This window comes from Dendropsophus ebraccatus, chromosome 1 (genome assembly GCF_027789765.1).
Source record: "Dendropsophus ebraccatus isolate aDenEbr1 chromosome 1, aDenEbr1.pat, whole genome shotgun sequence".
In the NCBI taxonomy this organism is placed as follows: Eukaryota; Metazoa; Chordata; class Amphibia; order Anura; family Hylidae; genus Dendropsophus; species Dendropsophus ebraccatus.
In genome coordinates, this window is record NC_091454.1 from 117,880,815 (window position 1) to 117,906,002 (window position 25,188).

Genomic DNA, 25,188 nt, shown 5'->3' on the forward strand with positions numbered 1-25,188 from the left:
GCAGAATGTGTTGCTGATTAGATTAGATTTTATACTCCAGATATCAAGGTAACTAAATGATGGAACACAGCATCAAATTTGTATCATCAAATAGCTGCAATCAGGCAATATGGTAATCAGCGTTAATAACCCACCAATTAAAAAAAACACTTATAGGTTAAAAAAAAACATGACCATGGAAGAAGGAGACCAGATAAATTGCACACCATATCTTAATAAGATATCATAATAATATGCAAGCAGTGCATCAACAACACATATCATATGCATGTATATTGCCCTCTATTGGCATGAAAAGTTAAATAGCATGGTGCAATTCCTATTGCCAAAGACTAAGGCTATAAAATCCATTTAAATGGTATAAAAACATTGCTGCTGACAAAAAAAGTATACACACAAATGCAAGTGGTCCTAGACACCTGGCCTCCACCTCACACTCTTAACACCATTTTGCTGCCTTTGCTTTCACTCCCTTGGGGTATGTTCACACTGAGGAATAGGCGAGGAGTTGAAGAGAAAAGTTTTCTGCTTGAAATCACCTACTCAGCTCTGGCAGAATTCAAGTAGAATTCAAGCCCCATTGGCTTCTATAGGACTCTGTAGCGGAATCTGACCAAAGAATTCACATGTCAATTCTTGAGGCGGAACACGGATGCGCAATGGAATTTTACTGGCAGAAATTCCGCCTTGTGCATGAATAAACCTATTATGCACAATGGAAAATAGAAATGTTCATATTTTATGGGCGGTATTTCAAGCGGATTCCACATGCATTTTGACACGGAATCTGATTGAGATTCCACACTGATTTCTCAATGTAAACATACCCTCGCTTTAAAGTGACTCTGTACCCACAATCTGACCCCCCAAACCGCTTGTACCTTGAGATAGCTGCTTTTATCCAAGATCTGTCCTGGGGTCTGTTTGTCAGGTGATGCAGTTATTGTCCTAAAAAACAACAAGCTGGATTGTTAAGGCATCTGTGCAGTGTTCACACAGGTGATGAATAGGAGAAATCCTGCCCCGGGGCGTTCCTAGTGATGAGGAGGGTGGGGAGGAGGGGTGTTGCAATCCTAGGGCATACACACTCTAGGCCACACTAATTTGACACAGGGCTGCAAGTTTAAAAGTTGTTTTTTAGGCCAATAACTGCATCACCTGCCGAACAGACCCCAGGACAGAACTTGGATTAAAAGCAGCTATCCGAAGGTACAAGCAGTTTGGGAGGGGCAGATTGTGGGTACAGAATCGCTCTAAAAATATAAAACAACACTCACCTTTGTTAATCCTCGCAGCTGCTATTCTGACAGTGTTCGGTCCCTACTACTTGCCATTTCGTCCTATGTGTCAGCCCTGCTGGAAATGCCTGCCCAGCCAGTCACTAGCTGAGGGGGCACTTGCTGCAGTGGATTTACAGTGTGGTTGCAATTACATTTAATGTATACGTTTTATACTCTTGAAGGGGATTTAAATGCATACATTAAATGGATTCTGCTGTATGCCATACAGCAGAACCCATTTAAAGTGTCACTGTTGTTATAACTTTAAAAATCTAAATCAACAGTAGATGTGATATAAAGCAAGTTTGCAATTTACAGTCTTTTTTTTTTTTTCTAGTTATGGAAAATACGGCACGTCCTGTGTTCTGACTTTTTTTTTCTCATAGAGTCAGAAAACAGGAAGTGCTGTGTATTTCAGGCCGTCTGAGCGCTCACAGAGAGAAGGCAGGTATGTGACTGACGGACACATTGAGCCGTGACTCTCTGTAGTGGCCCGAATTCCTGTGTTTACTCTGGGTTTTTTTAACCAGCACAAGTCAGAAAATCTGCCTTCAGGAGACTGGGCATGGATTTCTGGTAAGTTCAGCTTTGTTTTACAGCACAATAACAACAAAATAATAAATGTATATTGCAAACTTGCTTTATATCACATCTACTGTTGATTTAGATTTTGAAAGTTATAAATGACACTTTAAATTTAAAAAAAAAAAAAAAAAAAACCTCTTGCAACATATACAGGTTTTTTTTACACTTATGCAACATATAGTTTTTTTTTGTTATATACAGTAGCAAAGTTGATGCTTTTGTATACAGCAAAATTAACCAAAATGAAACGTAAACAATAACATAGTGTGAACCCAGCCTAATATGGATGTGTAATTCAATATTTTTTTGCCATGTTATTGGAAAGGTAAGTCTGCGTAAGCTTAGGCCATGCTAACCTAATGACAGAAACGCTGAACATAACAATGTTATTTTTATTATTCTGTGTCGTCTTTCTGAAGATATCCTCTTTGAGGACCCCAAACACTGCATAGTACTCATCTCTATTTGTATGAGAGGTCCTGTTGCCTCCTCCCACCTGCACCCTTTGTGGGCAGAGGGAGTGACGTAGCATGGTGATCATTCTCCTTGATGTAAGGAGAAAAGCTGCACAGAACCAATGTAAGTACAATGTAATTGTATTGCATTGTCCTGTTTAGTATTTCTGTCTGTAGTTTGTTTCCCTTAGATAGAAAAGCATACACTTAGAGACCAAGTCCCTTTAAGTTTAGATGTGGTGCTATTAGACTAGCTTTGTCAATATTGAGATCTGTTGTTTGGCAATCACCAGCTCACAAGATTATATTCTATGTTGTTAGGATAGTTGTCACCACAGATTCATATAATTATATTAGTTATCCACAATAAAAAATTATGTGAGGACATTTACTTTATAATCTACACCTCAGGAACAGGTCTACGTTTCTGCACCCTCTGTGTGGCAGGTGCAGGTTAGGCCATATTTACTAAGAGGCATGCACCTCTTAGTGAATCCAGCGGGGCCTAATTTGCCGGTCTTCATAACGGTACCCTATTGAGTGTATAATGATGTAACTCTTTAATTTGTGAATGTGATCAAAAATCATCACATTTGCGAATATTTTTATGCCAGTTTGCCCCATCTGCGCCTAAAAAAGGCATTTACGCCTTTTCATACATGTCCCCCTAGTGTTTAACCTCTTAAGGACATGCCGTACCCGTACGGCATATGTCCGCAAGAGGTGTTCAGAGGGGGACTGCGCCGCGACCCCGCTCTGAACTGCCGTGATCCCGACTGCTATCTGCAGCACGGGACCGCGGCTAGCGATTGCCGCTTCCGCTAATTAACACCGTTAAGATGACAGCTGCATCTAACAGTGTTATTTGCAGCCCATCCCTGGTGGTTAGTGGCGGGCTCCCCCCCGAAATGCGATCGCGGAGGGGGAAATCCCTTGATCTTACCGGGCCGGGCCTCAGCGTCGGAATGCCGCTGATCCCGCCTCGGTATTCTATTGTAATGGTCTGCAGCAGACCAAAGCAATAGAGCACCGATCTCATGGATCAGCGCTGTATAATACAGCTACACTGAACTTCTAATTAATGTATAATTTAAAAAAAAAGGGGTTTCATTAATAAAAAAAAAAAACCTCCCCTAATAAAAGTCTGAATCATCCCCCTTTTCCCAATTTATATATATAAAAAAAACATGTTTTGTATCGCCACGTGCGTAATTGCGCGAACTATTAATTTATCACATTCCTGATTTCGCACGGTAAACGGCGTAAGCGCAAAGACCCGCAAAAATTGTGCATTTTTGGTCGCATCAAATCCAGAAAACTTGTAATGAAAAACGATCAAAAAGTCGCATATTTGCAATCAAGGTACCGATAGAAAGAACACATCATGGCACAAACAATGACACCTCAAACAGCCCCATTGACCAAAGGATAAAAGTTTTTTAAGTATGGTAACAGAGCAATTTTAAGGAACCTTTTTTTCTGTAGGAGGTTATATTTTTTTAAAAGCCATCAAATAATATAAAAGTTATGCAAGTTGCATATTGTTTTAATCGTACCGACTTGAGGAACACGTATAACATGTCAGTTTTTCCATAGGACAAACGGCATAAAAACGAAAAACAAAGAAAAAGAATTGCATTTTTTTTTTCAATTTCACCGCGCACATAATTTTTTTTCTGGTTTCGCAGCATATTTTATTTAAGTCTGCCATTGCAAAGTACAATTAGTGATGCAAAAAATAAGGGCTCATGTGGGTTTCTAGGTGAAAAAATGCAAGTGCTATGGCCTTTTAAACACAAAAACGCAAAAACAAAAATTGGTTCCGTCTTTAAGAGATTAAAGTCCAAATCAGGCATGAGTCAATGATACCTTAATAAAATGTACATTTAATTACATATTTTTAATGTACATGGTTTTGTTCGTTTAACTATTTAGAGTGATGACATGGTGATTTTAGTGCTATTAAGCCCTTGAGAGACCCTGCATGGGTCCCAGAATTTTGCTGTTTACTGGTAGTACACACACAGGGACTTCCTTTCCCATACTTTTCCGGTAAGTCACAGCACCTATTCCTCACCACTATACCATGACAGTACTGGTGAAAATGCACTAGATTGAACAGGCTGCACTGTGCTGGGGGATCTACAGTACACTACTATAGATGGCACATGGAGAGAGAAGGCTTACTGATGCACTGACTTTTCAAGGGGCTTTTCGAGCACAAATTAAAGAAACAGCAAAGCAAGGACTAAGCACTGAACAGCTGATGCACACGATGACAAGCTAAAGGGAGGCAGTTGGGGAATACATTAAGAAGGCAGCACTGTGTACATACAGCAGCAAGAACACAAGGAACAGCTGAGAGGAAAGCCTTGATTTACCTTTCAGGGACAGTGTGGGTTCTCTGGAGGAGGCAGACAGGCTTACAGATTTCAGGTACACAGTCCCATACACAGTGTGTTCCATATTGGTGTCTCTGTTACTAGAGAGGAACTAAGCCTAAGAACAGGCAGTTCTTTGAATAACCATTTAAGAAGGGAGGGAAAAATTACTCAGGTCTTTAAAGGGGTAGTGCGGCGTTTGACTTTTATTCACTAAATAACACTATTATACAACTTTGTAATGTGTGTTATTTAAGTTAATGGCCCCCTTCCCCATGTTCCCCCCACCCCAGAAATGCTGGTGCATTATACTTACGTGTTCGCTGTCGACCCTGCCGCCATGTTGTGTCGACAACGTCACACAGTTATGCTGGGCCAATCGTGGCTGAGCAGCTGATGACGCGGTAGAGGGGGGCCGGCATGAGGGACGGCTGAATTGGTTCGGCCGGCCTCCCGAAGATGACATTGTCCCGGAGGAGCGATCCACACATCTTACCCCTTCCGGGGTCAGCACCGTAATGGTGCTGATCCTGGCTCGGCACCCGATTGCTTCCGGCTGCAGCAGCCGGAAGCAATCAATGTGCCTATCTTATCAATCTATGCTGCATATCTATGCAGCATAGATCTCAATGAGAGATCAGTGCACTTATACTAGAAGTCCCCCAGGGGATTTTTAGGAATATATATTTGTTAACAATGGTTTGAATTTTTTACACGCCATCAGATACAATGAAAGTTATACATGTTACATATCATTGTAATCGTAACGACTTGAGGAACATGCATAACAAGTCAGTTTTACCCAAGGGTGAATGGCGTAAAAACAAATACCTCCCAAATAAACAAAATGCGTTTTTTTTTTTCAATTTCACCACACTTTGAATTTTTTTCTGGTTTCTGGTTCTGGCAGTGTACTTTATGAAAAAATTCAGAAATTGGCCGGGTCCTCTAAGGGTTAATATTGCACATCATTCCAACAATCTCCATTTTTTTAAATGTCTAAAGTTAGGTGTTCTCTTAAATAAAGTCTGTATTAGTCTATACATAGAGCAACCCTAGTTACCCAGTATAGTTTCAATGCTTTTGTACTTTTTTAAGGGGTTAGAGGAAAGAAAATAGAGAAAGTTGTAGAAAAAGCCAAAGAGTGGCAGCCCATTGGCTGTTCTATGCATGTGTTGTGCTTCTTATTCAGGCTATGCCTACTAGGTAAAGGGGTGGGCCAGTCCATGTTTTGCAGGAACCTGGCCCCTTGCTACCTTGTGGGCCTGCTCTGGGGTTTCAGCCACCAGGGACAGGGAAAAGGCTAGTCAGTTATCAAATGTAAAACACAGCTGGCTTGGAGCACTGTCTCTGTATTGTAATCGTTAATAAAAATAGATCAAGATGATTGTAATAATGGTGGCCTCAGATAAAAGAAAATATTTCATTTTTTTATTAAATCCAAGAAACTCACAAAACCATATTTATACAGACAATAACCCAGCTCTATACTGTATTATGTAGATTCAGGGAACAATCACGGAATGGGAATGCCATATTAGTTCTCTATTGGTATCTAAAGAGAAAAACAGTTTTCATAGAAACATTTAGATCAGTTGATTATTATGTTTTCATAGTTATTTTTTTTTTAGTAGCTAGCATTTGTCTTGTTCTTTTGCACATGGGTGAAATAAAATATTTAGGGCTTATGGTAATTGTTTTTCCACCAGCTAAGATGTGTCTTCACTTCACTGAGACTTGGCCATCTGGGACGTACATTGTTCCAACAAACGTCTCCACATTGTTAAGTTGTACAGCTCTACACTAATCCTTCTTTGCAGTTAAAGGAAAAGTCCGGCAAAAATTTTCATTTAAGTATTGTATGGCCCCCCTAAAAGTGATACAAATCACCAATATACACTTATTACGGGAAATGCACATAAAGTGCTTTTTTCCCTGCACTTACTACTGCATCAAGGCTTCACCTCCTGGACAACATGGTGATGTCACGACCCGACTACCAGAGCTGTGCGGGCTGTGGCTGCTGGAGAGGATGATGGCAGGGGGACACTGAGGGTCACAGGGCACTGGAGGGACACTGAGCATCCCCCTTTCCATCATCCTCTCCAGCAGCCACAGCCCGCTCAGCTCTGGGAGTCGGGTCGTGACATCACCATTTTATCCAGGAAGTGAGGCCTTGATGCAATAGTAAGTGCAGGGAAAAAAGCACTTAATAAGCATTTCCAGTCATACGTGTATATTTGTGTATGCATTGGAGGAGGGGGGGGGGGGTGCAGTACAGTACTTTAATGAAGATTTTTGCCGGACTTCTCCTTTAAATACAACAAAGCCCAACTGATAACATATAGATATATAAATATGAAGACACATATCATGGTTTGAAAAACTGTAGAAATCTGTTACGCTTTAGCCACTACTAAAGTCCCTACACTCTCAGGATCTCATCAGGCAGAGAATCATCATGGGAGGTAGTGTTTTGCAGGAATCAAAGTGCCCCTTGACTTTGCCCATTAAAATATAAGATGGAAATCAATAATTAAAGTGCAATAATATTAGATAGCACCTATAATAATATTATATGATAATTTTTTTTGTATACACTTACAGATTTAAAGGTAAATAACAAGGGATGAGCAAATTTACAGTAGGAACAAAACTGATCGCTTTATTAGGATTGGGCTTTAAACTCTGTGCTGTTCCTCCCCGGATGCTGGGAAAAGCTGGATCCAGTCTTAGGAAGCTTCTCCCAGTTTCCCAGGACTGGATCCAGCTTTTCCTGGAACCTGGAGTGGAGCGGCACTAACTTCAAAGCCAGCAGTGTGACAAACTGCCGGCTGATCCTAACAATGCGATCTGCTCTGTTCCTACTGTAAATTTGGTCGTTCCTAGAAATAACTTATCAAACAAAATATACTAATTCAGGGTCCTTACTAATAGTCATTGTACAGTTGTCTCTAACCTGTGATTCTCCTGCTGTTGTATAATGATAACTGACAACGTGACAGCCACAGGAGTTGAGGTTTTATTAGCACAGTGATGGTCATAGTAATGCCCTGTGTACTGTTACTGTACTTACTCGATTAATGCTAAAGTGCTTAAACTGTGTCCAGAAGAAACCTGCAGTAACTAGGTGTGATTTTTTTTCCATTCTGACCACTTTATGAATGATGTGAAAACACATTCTCTACCAAAGCTTCATTTGTCAGATGAATGAAACAAGCAACACTATTATGTTTTGTTTTGTTATTCCCATACTGCATGATCTCCTATGAGCACTTAACTTGTAAATGTTTGTCCATATGGGCTAGCCTAAAACTGACAAGTTCTGAACACATGAAAAAATAGGTTGTTTAAGAATACAAGGGAAAGTAAATGTTGTACATCCCAATTTAGAGTTTCTAGTGGCATTGTTCATGAAGCAAGTCTTCTGAGAGCCTGTGAAGTAATAAAAGACAATGAGTCAGTTACTAAGCACCAGAGTAATACATACTCAAAGCAATGCATCTCACACTTTACTAGAACACTATAATATTCAAGTATATTTGGAACCTAGTACTTTATTTCTTTATGAAAAAGTGGTGGCTGACAGCAATTGTATGTTTCATTTTCTTACCTCCTCTTGGGCATCTAGTTCTGGGTTTGGCTCAATATCTGTGTATTCCAGGGGTTCCTTTGATTCTTGCATTAGTGAGATCTTAAAAAGAAACAGACGTTTTATTTTATCAGATATGAATTTTGTACTGGACCTATAAATTCACTAAGCGTCTGACATGTCACAGTGACAAGATGTAAAGCTAGCCTTAAGTATAAAGGCTAGGTTTCTCATCTAGACAATACTTTTACCGTCTATTGCAGCTAGTTCACCATTCCTCACCTTGTCTGTGCATGTCACAAAAGCCAATCCAGAAAAGATTTATAGATGTTAAAATAAGTAAGCCACACTTCCTTTACCTTCTCCATTAGTGGATCGTGTCCTTCACAGTACTTTCTCTTTTCTTCTATATATAACACTGCATCATGAATAGTCAAATAGAAAATGTCTGGCTTGATTTGGTCATCAAAAAAGAGGCAGTCTTCAAATTTTTTATACACGTGATCTATTAAAGGTAAGGAAAAACATACACTTATTTTATATCAGCTGCATCAGGTCCAAGTGATGGTGACAAATGGTGTCATAAAAGAAAACATATACAGGAATAGATGTTTTTACCATCACAAGCTGCAATGTAGATATCCACATCAATTCTTTTGAATTCTTTGTATATCTATAAAAATCAAAAGACTGCTTAGAAACGGAGGTTAGGCACAGAAAAACAAGACAATGGGGGAGATTTATCAAACGGGTGTAAAGTAGAATTTTCTTAATTGCCCCTAGCAACCAATCAGATTCCACCTTTCATTTTTCAAAGAATCTGTGACGAATGAAAGGTGGAATCTGATTGGTTGCTAGGGGCAATTAAGACAATTTTGCTTTACACCAGTTTGATAAATATCCTCCAATGTTTTATTTTAGTTTTATTAAAAATTCTCAAATCTTCCTGTTCTTATTAGCTGCTGCATGTCATGCAGGAAATGTTGTTTATTTTCAGTCTGACACGGTGCTCTCTGCTGACATCTCTGGCCGAGACAGGAACTATCCAGAGTAGGAGAGGTTTTCTATGGGGATTCATAGAAAACCGAGTGTCAGACTGAAAATAAAACAATATTTCCTGCAGGACATACAGCAGCTAATAAGTATGGGAAGACTTGAGAGTTTTTAATAGAAGTAAATTACAAATCTATATAACTTTCTTACACCAGTTGATTCGAAAGAAAAATTTTTCCGCTGGACATCCCCTTTAATAAGCAATGGAAAATCAGTACATAAATAATATTCACATATTAGTAAGAGGGTGATTTAGAGACATACATACATGCAAACATTTTTTATCAATAGGAAAAAGAATGGTTAACCCTTTGAAATAAAGTCTTATTGCTCTCAACAAGATGAAAACATAATTATATTCTTGCAGTTATGATACCCTTTAAAGTGACTCTGTACCCACAATCTGACCCCCCCCCCAAAAAAAACCCACTTGTGCCTTCGGATAGCTGCTTTTAATCCAAGATCTGTCGTGGCATCCGTTCTGCAGGTGATGCAGTTATTGTCCTAAAAAACAACTTTTAGGGTGCGTTCACACTTACAGGATCCGCAGCAGATCTGCAGCAGATTTGATGGTGCAGATTTGATGCTGTGTTCAGTTATTTAAGTGAAATCTGCTGTGGATCCGCAGCAGAAAATACGCTGCGGATCCGGTAAGTGTGAACGTACCCTTAGGGTAGCTTCACATGTACCGGATCCGCATCGGATTTCACGCTGCGAGTTTGCAGCGAAATCCGCTGCAGATCCTGGTAGTGTGTAAAGAGGCCGGGTTACATATCCGCAGTGGAATGAAAATACCACTGCGGATATGTAACCCCCAAAGACCTTCACACTACCATGATCCGCAGCAGATTTCACTGCAAACACCCAGCGTGAAATCCGCTGCGGATCTGTTACGTGTGAAGATACCCTTAAACTTGCAGCCCTGTGTCAAATTGGCGTGGCCTAGAGTGTCTGTGCATTAGACTTGCACCAGCCATCCATCCCTCCTCCCCACCCTCTTCACTATTAGGAATGCCCCAAGCAGGTATTCTCTTATTCATCACCTGTGTGAACACTGCACATGTGTTGGATCATTAAGGCACCTGTGCAGTTTTCAGACAAGTGATGAATAGAAAATAAAAACTACCCAGGGGCATTCCTAATGGTGAAAAGGGTGGGGAGGAGGGACAGAGAGGTGGTGCAAGCCTGGGCACACACAATCTAGGCCAGGTTAGTTTGAAACGGCTACAAGTTTAAAAGTATTTTTTAGGACAATAACTGCATCACCTGCCGAACAGACCCCAGGACAGATCTTGGATTAAAAGCAGCTATACGAAGGTACAAGTGGTTGGGGGGGGGGGGGCAGATTGTGGGTACAGAGTCGCTTTAATGGCGAACAAAATAAAAGAAATTAGTCTAAACAGCAGTCAGAAATGTGTAATTTCAAGGTTTTCCTTTTTTTTCTTTAATTGAAGGCCTATCCTAATGGTGTGTTTACACAGAGAGATTTATCTGACAGATTTTTAAAGCAAAAGCCAGGAATGGATTGGAAAAGAGGAGAAATCTCAGTCTTTCCTATATGGCCTGTTCTGTTTATAGTCTGTTCCTGGCTTTGGCTTGAAAAATCTGTCAGATAAATCTCTCTGTGTAAACGTAGCATAAGTATACGCCATCAAGCACTGTGACCTAGCTCCATACATTTGGTAGTGGGTGCACCTGGTATCTGCATTTCACAGACAGTAAAAATTTCACACTGCATCTGTGAGACAAGGATTTACTCTTCAATTTTTTTCTGCTTCATTTTTCATGTAATTTTTCCAGCTTATGTCTTTATTCATATACTTTGTTATTGTGCTATTCCTGATAAGTCTAATAGTCTAAAAAGTTTACTATTGAACATAATTTGTTTTGGTAACCATTAAAGACTATAATAATTTTAAGAATATAAGTTTATGGGCAATAAGACCTTTACCATTGGGAAATCGTGGCATTCATGAAGTATCCCGTAGTGACAGAGCCAACGTCTATGTTAAAGAAGTTATGATTTTTGAAAAAGTATTCATACTTGAGATGTATTCATAAAGAATAGTATTTCCCAAGAAATCAGAATTTGACTTACCACTTTTAATGATCTTACAGCAACCACATCTAGGAAAGGTATTTGTCCAAAGTCAAAAATAAGGCTGTGAATAGTGACTTTGGGAACAGTCACTTTAACTGGCAGCTCTGAATTCCAGTCGACTTGAATCTCCACTTCTCTCACTTCTGGGTTTTCTTCTTTTTCCAGTTCGTTAATGTCATCATCTGGCTCAAACCCTTCATTATCTGTACCGACATCGCTGATGATACCATTCTAGTAAGGAAAATAATGTTTATTAAGCTAAATAGGTTCCACCATACCAAAAGGAGTTAATATTTATACAGTGCAGACAATAAATAAGCATATACAAACACAATTTATAGAAAAGTCCCTTCATAGTCCCACAGCAATAGTAAGTTTTGCTGTATGTGACACATTGGGTGAGCATATTTAATACACTTGCATATCTTTAGATGAGAGTCATCATATGCTAAACATAGAATTCTGAATTCTATTACAAGCTATATCAAATATTTTGTAGTCATTTACAAAACATACTATAGATATTTAGAAATATTAGCTGTTCCCTGACATACCATATGCTCTCTACTACTCAGCCTCCAAATTGTATATCCCCTCCTACACCAAAGTGGTAACAATAAAAAAAACTTCAGACCATGGTACACAAATAAGCTCTTAAACCGCCCCACAGAAGCAATTTTACGCATACTTGTTCCCTGGCATACAATGGCCAAGATATCATTAATAAACTCTATAGTGAGTTCTAATATTCTGATCATCTAATAGACTATCATATGTGATAAAGCTTATTTAAAGCAATAACAAAGGAGATGTGGGGACAAGCCATTACCTTTGTTGCTCTTAGCTGTCCTTTCTTAATCAGTTTATTTATTTTCCGTAGTGCTTTAGTTCTCTTATTAAAAACTTTGACAGCATCAAACCCAACCTATGATGAAACAGAAAATATAGTTACTTATAACGTACAATAGGAGGCAGTATTTTTAACTCATACTTAGTAATAAAAACAAAAGGTTATACACTCACAGCTTTTTTGATGCCACTTTTTAGTCCATCAATATTACCATAGAAAATACCACTAGTGAACCGAATGATTTTAACTCCTTCTGGTTCCACAACCTGCGTAGAAAATACAAATTAAAACCTTTAAAAAAAAAAATTTGTCTTAAAGGGGTGGTGTCATGAAGCAAAGTTGGCAAAATGAGATTTGTGCCACTTACATATATGTAAAGTAGAACAAATGTGCTGTTTTCAGTAAAGTAATGCTTGGCCCAACAAGTAATACAGGCACATGGGAGATTATCAAGTCTGTATCTCTTAAACAGAACAGTTTCAGAAATGCTGCTACATTTGAAATATGTTTGATTTTACATAATGCAATTAATCAATTTTTTTTATTGCCACAATTCTTTTAACTATAAAGATTTATAAAGTTGCCCATATGAACCAATCACGGCACAGCTTTCATTTCATACCCTGCTCTTTAAAAATGGAAGCTGTGCTGTGATTGGTTGCTATGGACAGCAAATTAAAATATTTTTATTAGACAGCTTTATAAATCTGCCATATTGACTATAACTTACCAATTACTTGAGGGGTTAGGTGGGTATGTTTAATAGTAATGAATTTAATTTACTACTAGTTATGTATCAGGAGCTACATGAGGCTTAAAGGCCTTTAACACTTCAAAGTTTACCTTTTATTTCATTTATTTATTTATATGATGTGTGTACTAGCATTATTTATGCCCATTTGTAACTGGCATGTCCCTCTCTGGTTACCTCTCTGCAAGCTCCATCTCTATATGTCAGCTTTCCTTGCACTCAGGTCCATAGTGGATGGAAATTAGCCTCTGAGATGGCTCTGATACACTACATAGACACAGAAAACAGGATCCTGCTCTCCGACCTCTTTGAAGCAAATGATCAGAAGTAGCAGCAGCATGGAGTACTTAGGATGAGACAGCAGTATTTCTTTGTTTCTAGAATTCTCTTCCTTCTTTATCCCTTAGCTCCACCTTCCTACCCACCTCTCCACTCTCCATAGACTTCCCTGGGCAGTATACGCAGATCTCTAAGTATTGTTTTCATTGTGCTGTACAGATTTCTCTAAGTTATGATCAACAAATAGGAAGTTGGGAGGGGGGTTCAGGCATTTAGACCCAGCTCCTGCACCCACTCCATATGCCCCCTCCACACTTCTAGCATACATGTGCACCTGGTGTCACAAAGAAGTTACTTTGTCTCCTGACTACCCAACCATATTACAAAGGAATGTTTAAAGGGGTAGTGCGGCAGTAAAAAAATATTCACAGACTAACACACATTACAAAGTTATACAACTTTGTAATGTATGTTATGTCTGTGAATGGCCCCCTTCCCCGTGTCCCACCACCCCCACCCGTGTACCCGGAAGTGTGGTGCGCTATACATACCTGTCACGTGCCGACACCTGTCTCCGATCTTCAGCGAGTGACGTCTTCTTCGGGCGGACGGCGAACAGCTCCGACTACCGAATGCCGGCCGCCCTCTGCAGCGTCATCCGATGCTCAGCCGCGATTGGCTGAGCATAACTGTGCTCAGCCAATCGCAGCTGAGCACAGTTGTGACGCGGCGGAGGGGGGACGGGCGGCAGCGACTCGGCCGTCCGTCCGAAGATGACGTTTGGCACAAGATGGCGGATGGCCCTCGACACGGATCAGGTAATGTATAATGCACCACACTTCCGGGTACACGGGTGGGGGTGGTGGGACACGGGGAAGGGGGCCATTCACAGACATAACATACATTACAAAGTTGTATAACTTTGTAATGTGTGTTATTCTGTGAATAATTTCTGAGCGCCACACTACCCCTTTAAGATTCAGGGAGGGAGGGTACTGACACAGGGTGGTATTGGCTGTCAGTGAAGATATCAGTTGTATAATTTTTTTTTTTAAGGCAATACTTGCAAAAGCAGAATCTCCTCCAGAAAGACAGTGAGTTTGCATAAGACTTAGTAAGGGTAAGAGTTAGTAAGTCCTGGATTCTTGCCTGTGTCTGGAATGCAAATATATTTTCCATCCTTTTTAAAGTAACTTCTCTGGTGCTCATTGGCTGCATTTTAGTGGATGCTAACTGGCTGCTTGTACATAAAAACTAACCATTATTTTGCATATAGTCAGTCACTCCTGTTATATGCTATAAGATGTTGTAGTTAAGTTTTTACAATCGCTACAATACGAGTGATATCATAAGGGTTTACTGATAATAATGGTATTAAGACATAACCTTAGCTCTACTATACACAGTTTTGGCAAGTTCATAAAACTCAATTATTTAGTTTACTTACAGTTTTGTATCTTTTTACTTCTTTGTAGATTTCAGTTCCAGGAACATTTCCTAGTGCACCACATGAGGGGCTAGAATGTAAAGTATCACAACATTTCATGAAACATAATGTGGAGAACCTTGCATGGTATTATATATCTGCATGGCACACCTTTAGGCTATATTTACATTACGTGAACAACCGGGCGTTCCGTGACCCCGGCCGGGTGATCTTTCCGGCCGCATAGCACACAGTGAAGCAAGCGGCCGGAGCCGCTCGCTTCACTGTGTGAACTGACAGGTCCTTCTGTGGCCGGAATTCACTGAATTCCGGCCACAGAAAACTGACCTGTCAGTTTTTTCCGGCGCCGCATGGGCTCCCGGCCGGAGCGTATACGATGTGTGTACGCTCCGGCCGGGATCCCATTCAAAATGAAGCTATGTCCCACCCCGCAAAACTACTGTACGTCCGTAGTTCTGCGGCGAGAACTACGGCCGTAGTTTTACGCAGTGTGAACATAGCCTTAAAGTGGTTATCTCCTATTCACAGCTCCATTCAATTTCTATAGGAAGATTGTCTCACTGTCCAGAGATGCCATAAAGAGTGAATGAAGTGGCGTCTGAGCATTCACAATGCTATTCCATTCACTAGAGAGACTTTTGACCTCTGTTGTTATTAAATGTTGGGTTCCCAATAGTTGTTGGGCCCTCATCTGTGAATAGGGGGTAACTTTTAATCTTGGTATAACCCCTTTACGTTTTACACATCCCTTTCTTGTAAAGTCCACCCCTCTTCCTACCCCCTTTGGCATAACCAACACAGACTGGAAAAGGGCAACATTTTTGTGCAAAAGGGAGGTTCGTGCAAAAATGTTTTAACTTTTTAACTTATATATTCTAATAATGAAAAAGTACTTACAACTGAACTCGTAGAACAAGGGTTAGTAATCCAAATACTAAACCAGCCAGCAATCCCAAATCAAGTCCTAATATGATAGATGCAATGCATGTGAACACCCAGATCACCTAAACAAAACAAAATAAAATCTTTATGTTGTTGCATTAACGAACCTATGTCTATATCTATGTCTATGTCTATCTGATAAAGTTATACAGAATATTATGCTATGTTGCTTTATTCAAGAGAAAGATTTATGCCATATCATGCACGAGTCCCCAGAGAGAAATATAATGGGAACAGTGAGAATATTTTTCTTTTGCTTTATTCCTCTGCATGATTTTCACAGTGAAATGCCCTGGTCATCTAACCTGCCGATATGTCTCTAAAGCACAGATGAAGGTTTCTGGATATTAGCAGTTAACTTAATATGCTAATTATGTGTTTTCTTGCATCGGGGGCAGGCTACTATCCTAAGGGCCCTATTCCACCGGACGATTATCGTTTGCATAATCGTTAATGATTAACGATCTCAAACGACCGCTATTGCAAAAGACCTGAAAACGTTCACTCATTTCCATGGAACGATAATCGTTTCTTATGATCGTAATTGCGATTGTTTTTTCTTCGCTATTTATTTGCTAATGCGTTCGCATCTATTGCGAACGACCGAACGATGTCTTATTCAATGCGAACGTTTTGCGAACGAGCAACGATAAAAATAGGTCCAGGTCTTATATAGCGATCAAAGATTTCTCGTTCGGTCGTTAATCGTTACCTGCATTTCAACCGAACGATTATCGTTTAGATTCAAACGATTTAACGATAATCTGAACGATTATCGTCCAGTGGAATAGGGCCCTAAGTCCACCAATCCTTCCTGGCTGGCTTGTCCCTCCTAACAGTATTAGATAGAAGGGATGGGATAGCCGGGCCCCAATGCGCAGAAACACCTCATTAGCCTAATAAATACTAATGATGAAGGATAAAAAATATAAGTAGTATAGACCATTTCCTGCTGCTGGATAGGGTTCTAACCACGTTTTCTCTGCACAGCTTACTTGAATATAGTCACTGTGCAGAGAACTGCAACTATGCAACTGTGGCTGTTTTATTCTAGCCCAGCATTTGTACCTTCATTGATTAGCAAGTGATTCTATATTCAATGATATGCAATCACTTGTTATAGTTGCAATTCAGCTTATGTTTTACCAGAACTTTTCATCATTGTAGAATGAAGAAAGTATATTTACTATTTTACCTATAACAACCCTAAATGCTAACTTAAAATTTTTTAGAATTTAGACTATCCGACTCAATCTGTCCTCCTGCAGTAGTACCAAGCAATGATAGACTGAAGATGTACCGTAATTCTGAACTCCACTCCATGAATGTAAATGTTATAAGTATGACTAGTCAGGTTCCAAATGGTTCTGGTACATCTGTGCCTCATATAATTGGTTTAAATACTTACAGAGTCCCACTTGTTCTGTCTCCATAAACGAGGCACATCAAAAACTTGCCAGAACATCCCTTTAAGATTTGCTATTACAATGGCCGCCAGCACCGACTGTAATAAGATAAATACATTAACCATTATTGTGCAATATTCTTAATAACTGAAAACCTACAATGATAAACAAACAAAGTTCATAGCAAGTAATCCTACAACAAGGGATTCCCTATGACTGAATAAGGCTCTATTACAATGAGTATGGCCACCTAGCTGAAATGCATCAGATGCTATCTAATGTTTATACTGGACATATTTTTAGAAGACACTAGAGATGAGCGAACCGGGTTCGGGTTCGAGTCGATCCGAACCCGAACGTTCGGTATTTGATTAGCTTGGGCTGCTGAACTTGAATAAAGCTCTAAGGTTGTCTGGAAAACATGGATACATCCAATGACTATAGCCATGATTTCCACATAGCCTTAGGGCTTTATCCAAGTTTAGCAGCCACCGCTAATCAAATGCCGAAAGTTCGGGATCAGAAGGTTCGCTCATCTCTAGAAGACACCAATCATTTTTTTACAGGGATTCCTTGTTACTGGATCACTTGAATGACCTCTACTGACTACGGCTGTGGAATGATTATGTAGATTTCCTTGCACAGGACTCCATATCACAGGTGGGATGGCTGAATTTACTGTGTGTAGTATATACAGTTTGTACATTATTAAACGCAACCTTAAAAAATAGTATATGCTTCTAAGAAGGAATTATGTGATGTAAACTCTTCATCAAGTGTACATGACCATACTTTTTAGATGTAAATTTTCTATAATGCTATAAAAGTTAATGTTATTCAGTCATAAAAGGAATTTAAAGAAAAATATAGAAGAAAAATATGTTTCTTTAAAGGGTATTCTGAGTTAAAATGTATTATCTCCTATCCTCAGAACCTAGGCCTGACTCATTATTATGAGCAATGACTTGTTTATGGAGCTGCTGAAGATGGCTGAGTACAGGACTTAGATTTCTCCAGTAGTTTCACAGACTATGAACGGAGCAGCAGCCATTTCCATGAAACTGATTCAACAACACATTACTATAGGGGATTCCCTAGAAAGTACCACAAGTTCACAATTTACATATCTGCATTAAAAAAGCTTGGTGTAGGAGTGGGAAAAGCATTTAAAACTCTGGATGCAATCCATATTACATATGTGCAAACTATATTACATGTGATGTGCTAATACCTATGACTAAACACATGTAACCTGCTGTTAAAGGGGTTATCCAGCGCTATAAAAACATGGCCTCTTTCTTCTAGTTTGGGATAATTCTTTGTGACCAGACTATAAGCAAAGTGCTACAAAAATGGCAGTAAAAAAACACAAATACAACGTTTCCTATTAAATAAAATCTGTTCAGAAGTTACTTGCCTTCTGTAATGGTTCAAGGAGTCTTCCGAGTGCCACTATAGCAATTAACACAATGAAGGCTGAAATTATACCGGCTATCTGCAACACAAAATGATGTTACATGACATATGTTTATTTAATAGGCTCTTCCCACATTACCACAAGGTCTTGTTTATGTGCAAAAATGCCAGATTTTGATAATGGCGGCTGTAAATAATGATCATGATCATTATTTACAGCCATCATTATAAAATAACGTCCATTATTACAAAAACAACAACTGTAAAGTTGGAACATTCCTAGAGCTCTGTTCACACACTTGCAGTTTCATTGCAGTATTGTTGTGGTACTGCATTGTTTTCACTAAAGGGATGCAGTACTGAAACAGTACCCCAACAGTACTGTAAAAAAACTGCATTGTGTGAACACAGCCTAGTGGATGCAAACATTCATTTGAAACACATAGCAACAACTAACCTGAGTCTTTCCACCTGTGCTTTCCTGCACAGCTGTACGTGACAAGGCAGTGGTGGCACAAAAGCAGGAAAATGCACCACAGAAAATGTTGCTAATCCCAAAGGCAATAAACTCCTGCAAATAGAAAGAAATATTATATAAAGCACATAATCATTTTAAAAGCTTGTTGGCAATACTGCTATGCTCATACATACTCCTCACATCCCTATTTATTACATAAAGATTTTTATTTTGGATTGCAAATATGTTTTAACAGAACAGCTTAGTCAGTCACTGATTGGCAGGGTGCCAACACCCGGCAACCATGCCAATCAGCTGTTCGATGCCCGCACTACACGGTGAACAGGGTCAGAAGCTGTTGTCTATGTTCACTGTGATGTGCCCGCACCTGGTTACTGCAGCTTGGCTGCTGCTCACTTGAACAGGAGTTAAAGGGGTTATCCAGCGCTACAATAACATGGCCACTTTTCTCCCCACTGTTGTCTCCAGTTCAGGTGTGGTTTGCAATTAAGCTCCATTTACTTCAATGGAACTGAATTTCAAAACCCCACCCAAACTGGAGACAACAGTAGGGGGAAAGTGGCCATGTTTTTGTAGCACTGGATAACCCCTTTAAGCTGTAGTTACAGGATACCACAACTACACAGTTAAATCAATACTGTAACCACCAACCAATCTGCAGCAGCTGTAGGCCCTATTACACCAAAAGATGTCTGACAGATTATCTGACAGATTTTTTCAGCCAAACTCAGGAATGGACTATAAACAGAGAACAGGTCGTAAAGATAAGACTGAGATTTCTCCTCTTTTCAAATCCGTTCCTGGCTTTGGCTGAAAAAAATGTTTTAGATAATCTGTCAGACATCTTTTAGTGTAATAGGGCCTTTAGTCAAAGTAGCTTGATCTCGAGCGTCTGTCCTGTTGGCCTGCGACACCTCTCCTTTCTTTCTCCACACCCTCCTCATCATTAGAAACACCCCTTGCAGGATTTCTCCTATTCATTGCTTGTCTAAACAGTGCACATATACCTTAACAAAGCAGCACATGTGCACTGTTTAGATAAACAATGAATAGGAGAAATCCTGCCAGGGGTGTTTCTAATGATGAGGAGGGAAGGAGGGAGGGAGGAAGAAAGTAGAGGCATCATAGGCCTAGGGCACAGACACTCTAGGCCACACCACATTGACTTGGCTGCTGCAGATTAAAAGATAACTTTTTAGCCCTAACCAAGGCACCAGGCGCATTTGAAAAGACACGAGCAGGAAGGACTTACTCCATCAAACGGACAGTACCAGTGGTTTTGGAGAGCTGGTTGGATACAGTTACGCTTTAACTGGGACAATGGCTTCTGGTGTCGTTTACTATGTAGTGCAGGCGTCAAGCAACTGATCAGTCACTGATATGCTATGCTGGAAATAGCTCACCAGTATTGTTCACCCAGAAAACTTCTTGAGGCTGGAGACACACTGCAGTTTTGGGGAATACTGCCACTGTAGTTTTTGTGCCAAAACCAGAAGTGGATCCAGCAGAAGTCCTGTCTTTTGCAAAAAACTGCAGTTTCTAGCCTCAAACATTTTGCTTTGTCCTAAGTGATTGCTACAAAATATATGATGTCTACACATGGTTGCAGTATAGCATGATACAACAAATATAATATGCAATGTGTAGAAGACACATACCTGATTTCCATTGACAGCATAGTTGTGTTTGGTAGCATACACTTTCCCCACAGAAACAGCAACAGCATAGGCCACAATACCTATTGAAAATGCTGAGCCAATCATTTCTGAAAAAAGGCTCACATCTGGTGTCATAGGAGGTATAAAACTACAAAAAAAATAAAAAAATTTATTATAAAGACTATTCTAGCAACATGTAAATGGCTTATAAATCATATTACTTAGTAAAATAAATAAATGTATGTGTTTTATAGCAGATTAAAGGGGTTGTCCAGCGAAAATCTTTTTGTTTCAAATCAACTAATGTCAGAAAGTTATATAGATTTCTGTTAAAAAATCTCAAGTCTTCCTATACTTATGAGCTGCTGTATGTCCTGCAGTAAGTGTTTTATTTTCAGTCTTACACAATGCTCTCTGCTGGCATCTCTGGCCAAGACAGAAACTGTCCAGGGTAGGAGAGGTTTTCTATGGGGATTCATAGCAAACCAAGACAGTTCCCGTCTCGGCCAGAGATGTCAGCAGAGAGCACTGTGTCAGACTGAAAATAAAACATTTACTGCAGGACATACAGCAGCTAGTAAGTATGGAAAGACTTGAGATTTTTTAATAGAAGTAAATTACAAATCTATATAACTTTCTGACACCAGTTGATTTGAAATAAAAAGATTTTTGCTGGATAACCCCTTTAATATAATATGAAGACTTTATCCTATTAGTGCATTCCAATATTCCTGGAGATGGCACAGTGCATCTCATCTACACACAACAGACTGTCGTCACCTTCAACTAGAAAAATGAATCTGTCTTTTGATTCAAAAGATATATTATGGTGGACTTGTAGAACACTATGGCCTTATTCTCATGCTCCATGCATAGTCCATATATACAGTTGATTTGTTACGGACCGAACTTCAGAACTCCCAGCATCATCATTTATTTTAATGCTGTGAGCTCCGAAACTGTTTATATCTCTGTGCTACTGTACTGACACAGCTCTTCTTAAAGGGTTAATACAGAATACAATGTACTCAATGAACTCTGCTCTGTTTGCTCAGATATTTACTGACACATAGTGATACACACTGCATCTCTATAGGCAGGTAAAATTTCAAAGTAAATAAACACTTACCCATTGGGGATTGTTTTGACAATTCCTGCATTATACTTTCCTGCTAGGTTAGCTCCATATGAAATCCCTGTGGCCACAATAGTCTATATTTAAAATAAAATAAAATACTAAGCAAATGAACTATATAAATCCATATTGTTTATACATCAGTACAAAAACTGCACATACCACCAAAATTTCTATCGGGATAGGTATTTTAATAATGTGCTTGTATTTGTCATTTAATTCTTTTACCACAATGCACACAAGCAAAGTCAGAAGTCCAGCAATCAGATCAGCAATATTGGTTTTTCCTATGTTTTTGAAGATATCAATAATTGTCTGTATCAAAACAAGAAGAAATAAAAATGAACCATTTACCACGTGCTAGTGACATTAGGTTACATATATGTATTTTACACTCAAGTAGTGCATGTAGATGCCAACTGACAGCTTCAATATAGAAACTTTAGAAAAGACATAATTTAAAATGATGGTAAACTTACATATATTATAGAAAGAACGCCATTGTAGTTCTGTGTGGGAACATTGAGCAATGTTTTGACTTGGGAGACAAATACTTGGAAAGCAGCTGCTGTGGTGAAGCCCCCAACTAAAGGATCTGCCAGGTACCTGACAATAAAGCCAATCTGAAATATCCCGAGTACAAGCTTTGAAAGAAAAACACAAAGATCAATAAAAGATAGGCAGTGTTACACATGTGAATGTCAGAGATCAGTGGCATTATCATTCAGTTGTCAGCAGGTGGCATCACTTATTTCAAAAGAAATGTTTATTACCTGAATTATTCCAATTAAGAAACTGAGTGTTCCCGAAACCATAACTCTAGCCGCATCCCTGGCCACTGTGTCTATCACTGTCTTGTTCAATCCGGTGTTGTTACTTAGTATGACAAATTTATCATCAGGAGCCATGCTCAAAACAACCGACCCCACCATTAAGCTGACCACTGGAAATGGTCCTGTTGAAACATGCAGATATGGTTTAATAATTTAAAATATTATATATACAAATATATTACATATACATGATGGCAACTGCTGATAAGAACTTATAAGTTTTTATGTTATAAAATGTAAAAATTCACTGGAATACCCCTTTAACTAGTAGGTCTAACCAATCTTTACATGGTCTATAAAATGTGATCCGAATTTTTATCATTCTGAGAGCAGCGGCCACTTCCCTTTTCTCTCTTACCGCTTGTAGATCATACAACATGGATTACTCACTTGAAGGTTGACAATAAGATATGTTGTTAAAATAAATTTGCAGTATATAAGAAATATGTAGTTATCATGAGAGTCAGATTTAAAATGCTTAGTATATTCTCCATATGTTTGGATATTGAGGTCTATGAACTAAGCAGCTGACTTTGCTTATCACAATGTAAAATGTTTTTAATTTTTTTACCTATATGATAACTTACCCACTGAGATGTGCTTGGATGTTCCCAAAAAGAAATATGTCAAAATGGGGAAGAATGAGGAGTAAAGGCCATATCCAACAGGGACCGCAGCGAGTAATGCAAAAGCCAGACCTGTCCATAATAAATACCAGGCAGACCATAGTTATACACCATGAATAATACAATATTTACAATATAAGAAAATCTGCAAAAGCTACAAGATAAATATGAATCTTTCATGTGTCTGTCTTTTCAGAGTGATTGTCTAGTAGTAATTCTGACTTCAAATCAGAAAAACATAGTTTTCCAGCTTTATTTGTAAAGCTACGAGGAATGATGCCCTCTAGTCTAGCAGTATTACAATACAGCTCTGTAGCCTGATTATTTACCATTGGTCTTTGTAATAAATGGTGGGGTCCAAATGTGGATTACCCAATGAGTATATTTGATCTTAATATCTTATTTTAAAATAGCAATACGATAGACAATACAATCTCAGAACTACTGCCTTCATTTATCAGATTTACCTTGCAATGTACCGACAAGCCCTGTGCTGACTCCAGAAATAAGGTCGCTTATAAACCATTCCTTCCATCTGTATTTTGGAAGCCAGTCCAGGACAGGAAAAAATGACTTCACAATCAGTAGAGCTCTTCTGGATGTACAGCTTTAGAATAAGAAACCAGAAGGAATATGGTGACAAAATGTTTCAAAAAGTATTTCAATGTGTGCCTCACATCATCACCAAATGTACAGCTGGTTACTTAAATTACATATTTAGAGGGGTGCATGCTCCAACCCTTTCCTTTTAAATAGACATTAAGGCAAATGTTAAAATTCTGATTGCTATCAACCACCACCAGGGGGAGCTTAGTGATGGGTGTATACAAGTATCTTTGAACTCAATAAAACTCTTTAGGTACTGAAAGCAGAAAATATGATATTCCTAGTTGTAGGGATAATAAGATATGGATGATTAGAGAAAGACAACAAATGTACAGATCTTCATTAGCCACAGAAGATTAACAATACATGACAAAAAAAACATGCTTTTAATCTCAGCTGATGTACACGTAAAAGCAAAATAGGTTCCTTGAGATCAACATTTTCAATGTACTTGGGGTGCCTATGGTCAGGCATGTGACTATGTAGACAGGACATCCAGGATCCCATTGCCCTAGATTGGCTCAAGGATCAGTAGTTACAACTTCAATAGATTTCTGTATCCGAGTATTATGTCCTCACTGCTCTGGTACAGTAATTTACTACTTAATCCATAGAAAACCAAGCTGACTGTAAAAATGTTCAGTAGTTATCTCTCAGCACTAATGTCACCCAATGGTACCACATCTTATTGTAGTAACTACCTGCAGTTCTTTTGCAGCCTCTCCTTAATAGTTTTCTGGATAATTTCCTTCTTTTCATTTTCTTCCTGAAAAGCTGGGTCTGAGTAAACAGCTCGTGCCACCAGATATTGATTGTAAGGAGGGCTCTGCATATCCATCCTCCCTGAAGAACACAGCCAGACATATGTGAAAATATTGATCCAATTTAACATATATCCAAAAATCATTCACTTAGTATTTCTAAGATTTGAAGGTAAACTAGAAAATATATTTTCACCTGCAGACAGCAAATTATATGCACCTAAGAGAACTGTATACATACATATCTATATGTGTGTGTGTGTGAATTGTATGGAACGGACTGTGAAATATGGCAGAAATTGATCTAGTGCTATTTCTGTGTACCTGTGACAGCAGCAGCCCCTCGCAAGGTTGTCAGGGATGCTGGACATTACATTATATAGTCCTTGCAGTCTAAGGGATGTTCTATTTATGGGAAAACAGAGACTCCCATCACCAGTTTTAGGTAGACTAAACTCACCACACCACACATGTATTAACCCTTTTGCCTTTGAATACACTTGTATAACACGACACATGAAGGAATCTTAGTGGCTATGTAGTATCAAGGTTT

At 39.0% G+C, this 25,188-nt stretch overlaps 1 protein-coding gene across 1 annotated transcript; it reads right to left on the reverse strand.

The window, feature by feature from the left end:
* Positions 1-6,877: 6,877 nt before the first annotated feature.
* SLC26A4 (solute carrier family 26 member 4) lies at positions 6,878-24,974 on the reverse strand. Its single transcript, XM_069977377.1, has 21 exons — positions 24,960-24,974; positions 24,576-24,717; positions 23,736-23,875; positions 23,230-23,340; positions 22,583-22,764; positions 22,289-22,453; positions 21,972-22,124; positions 21,804-21,886; positions 20,675-20,822; positions 18,996-19,109; positions 18,540-18,617; positions 17,125-17,220; positions 15,672-15,778; positions 14,775-14,844; positions 12,471-12,563; positions 12,277-12,372; positions 11,445-11,678; positions 8,912-8,966; positions 8,653-8,798; positions 8,315-8,395; positions 6,878-8,136 (listed from the first exon to the last, which is right to left on the reverse strand). Exons 2-21 carry the CDS (start codon positions 24,710-24,712, stop codon positions 8,113-8,115), a joined length of 2,313 nt encoding a protein of 770 aa, XP_069833478.1. The 5' UTR covers positions 24,713-24,717; positions 24,960-24,974; the 3' UTR covers positions 6,878-8,112.
* Positions 24,975-25,188: the final 214 nt, after the last annotated feature.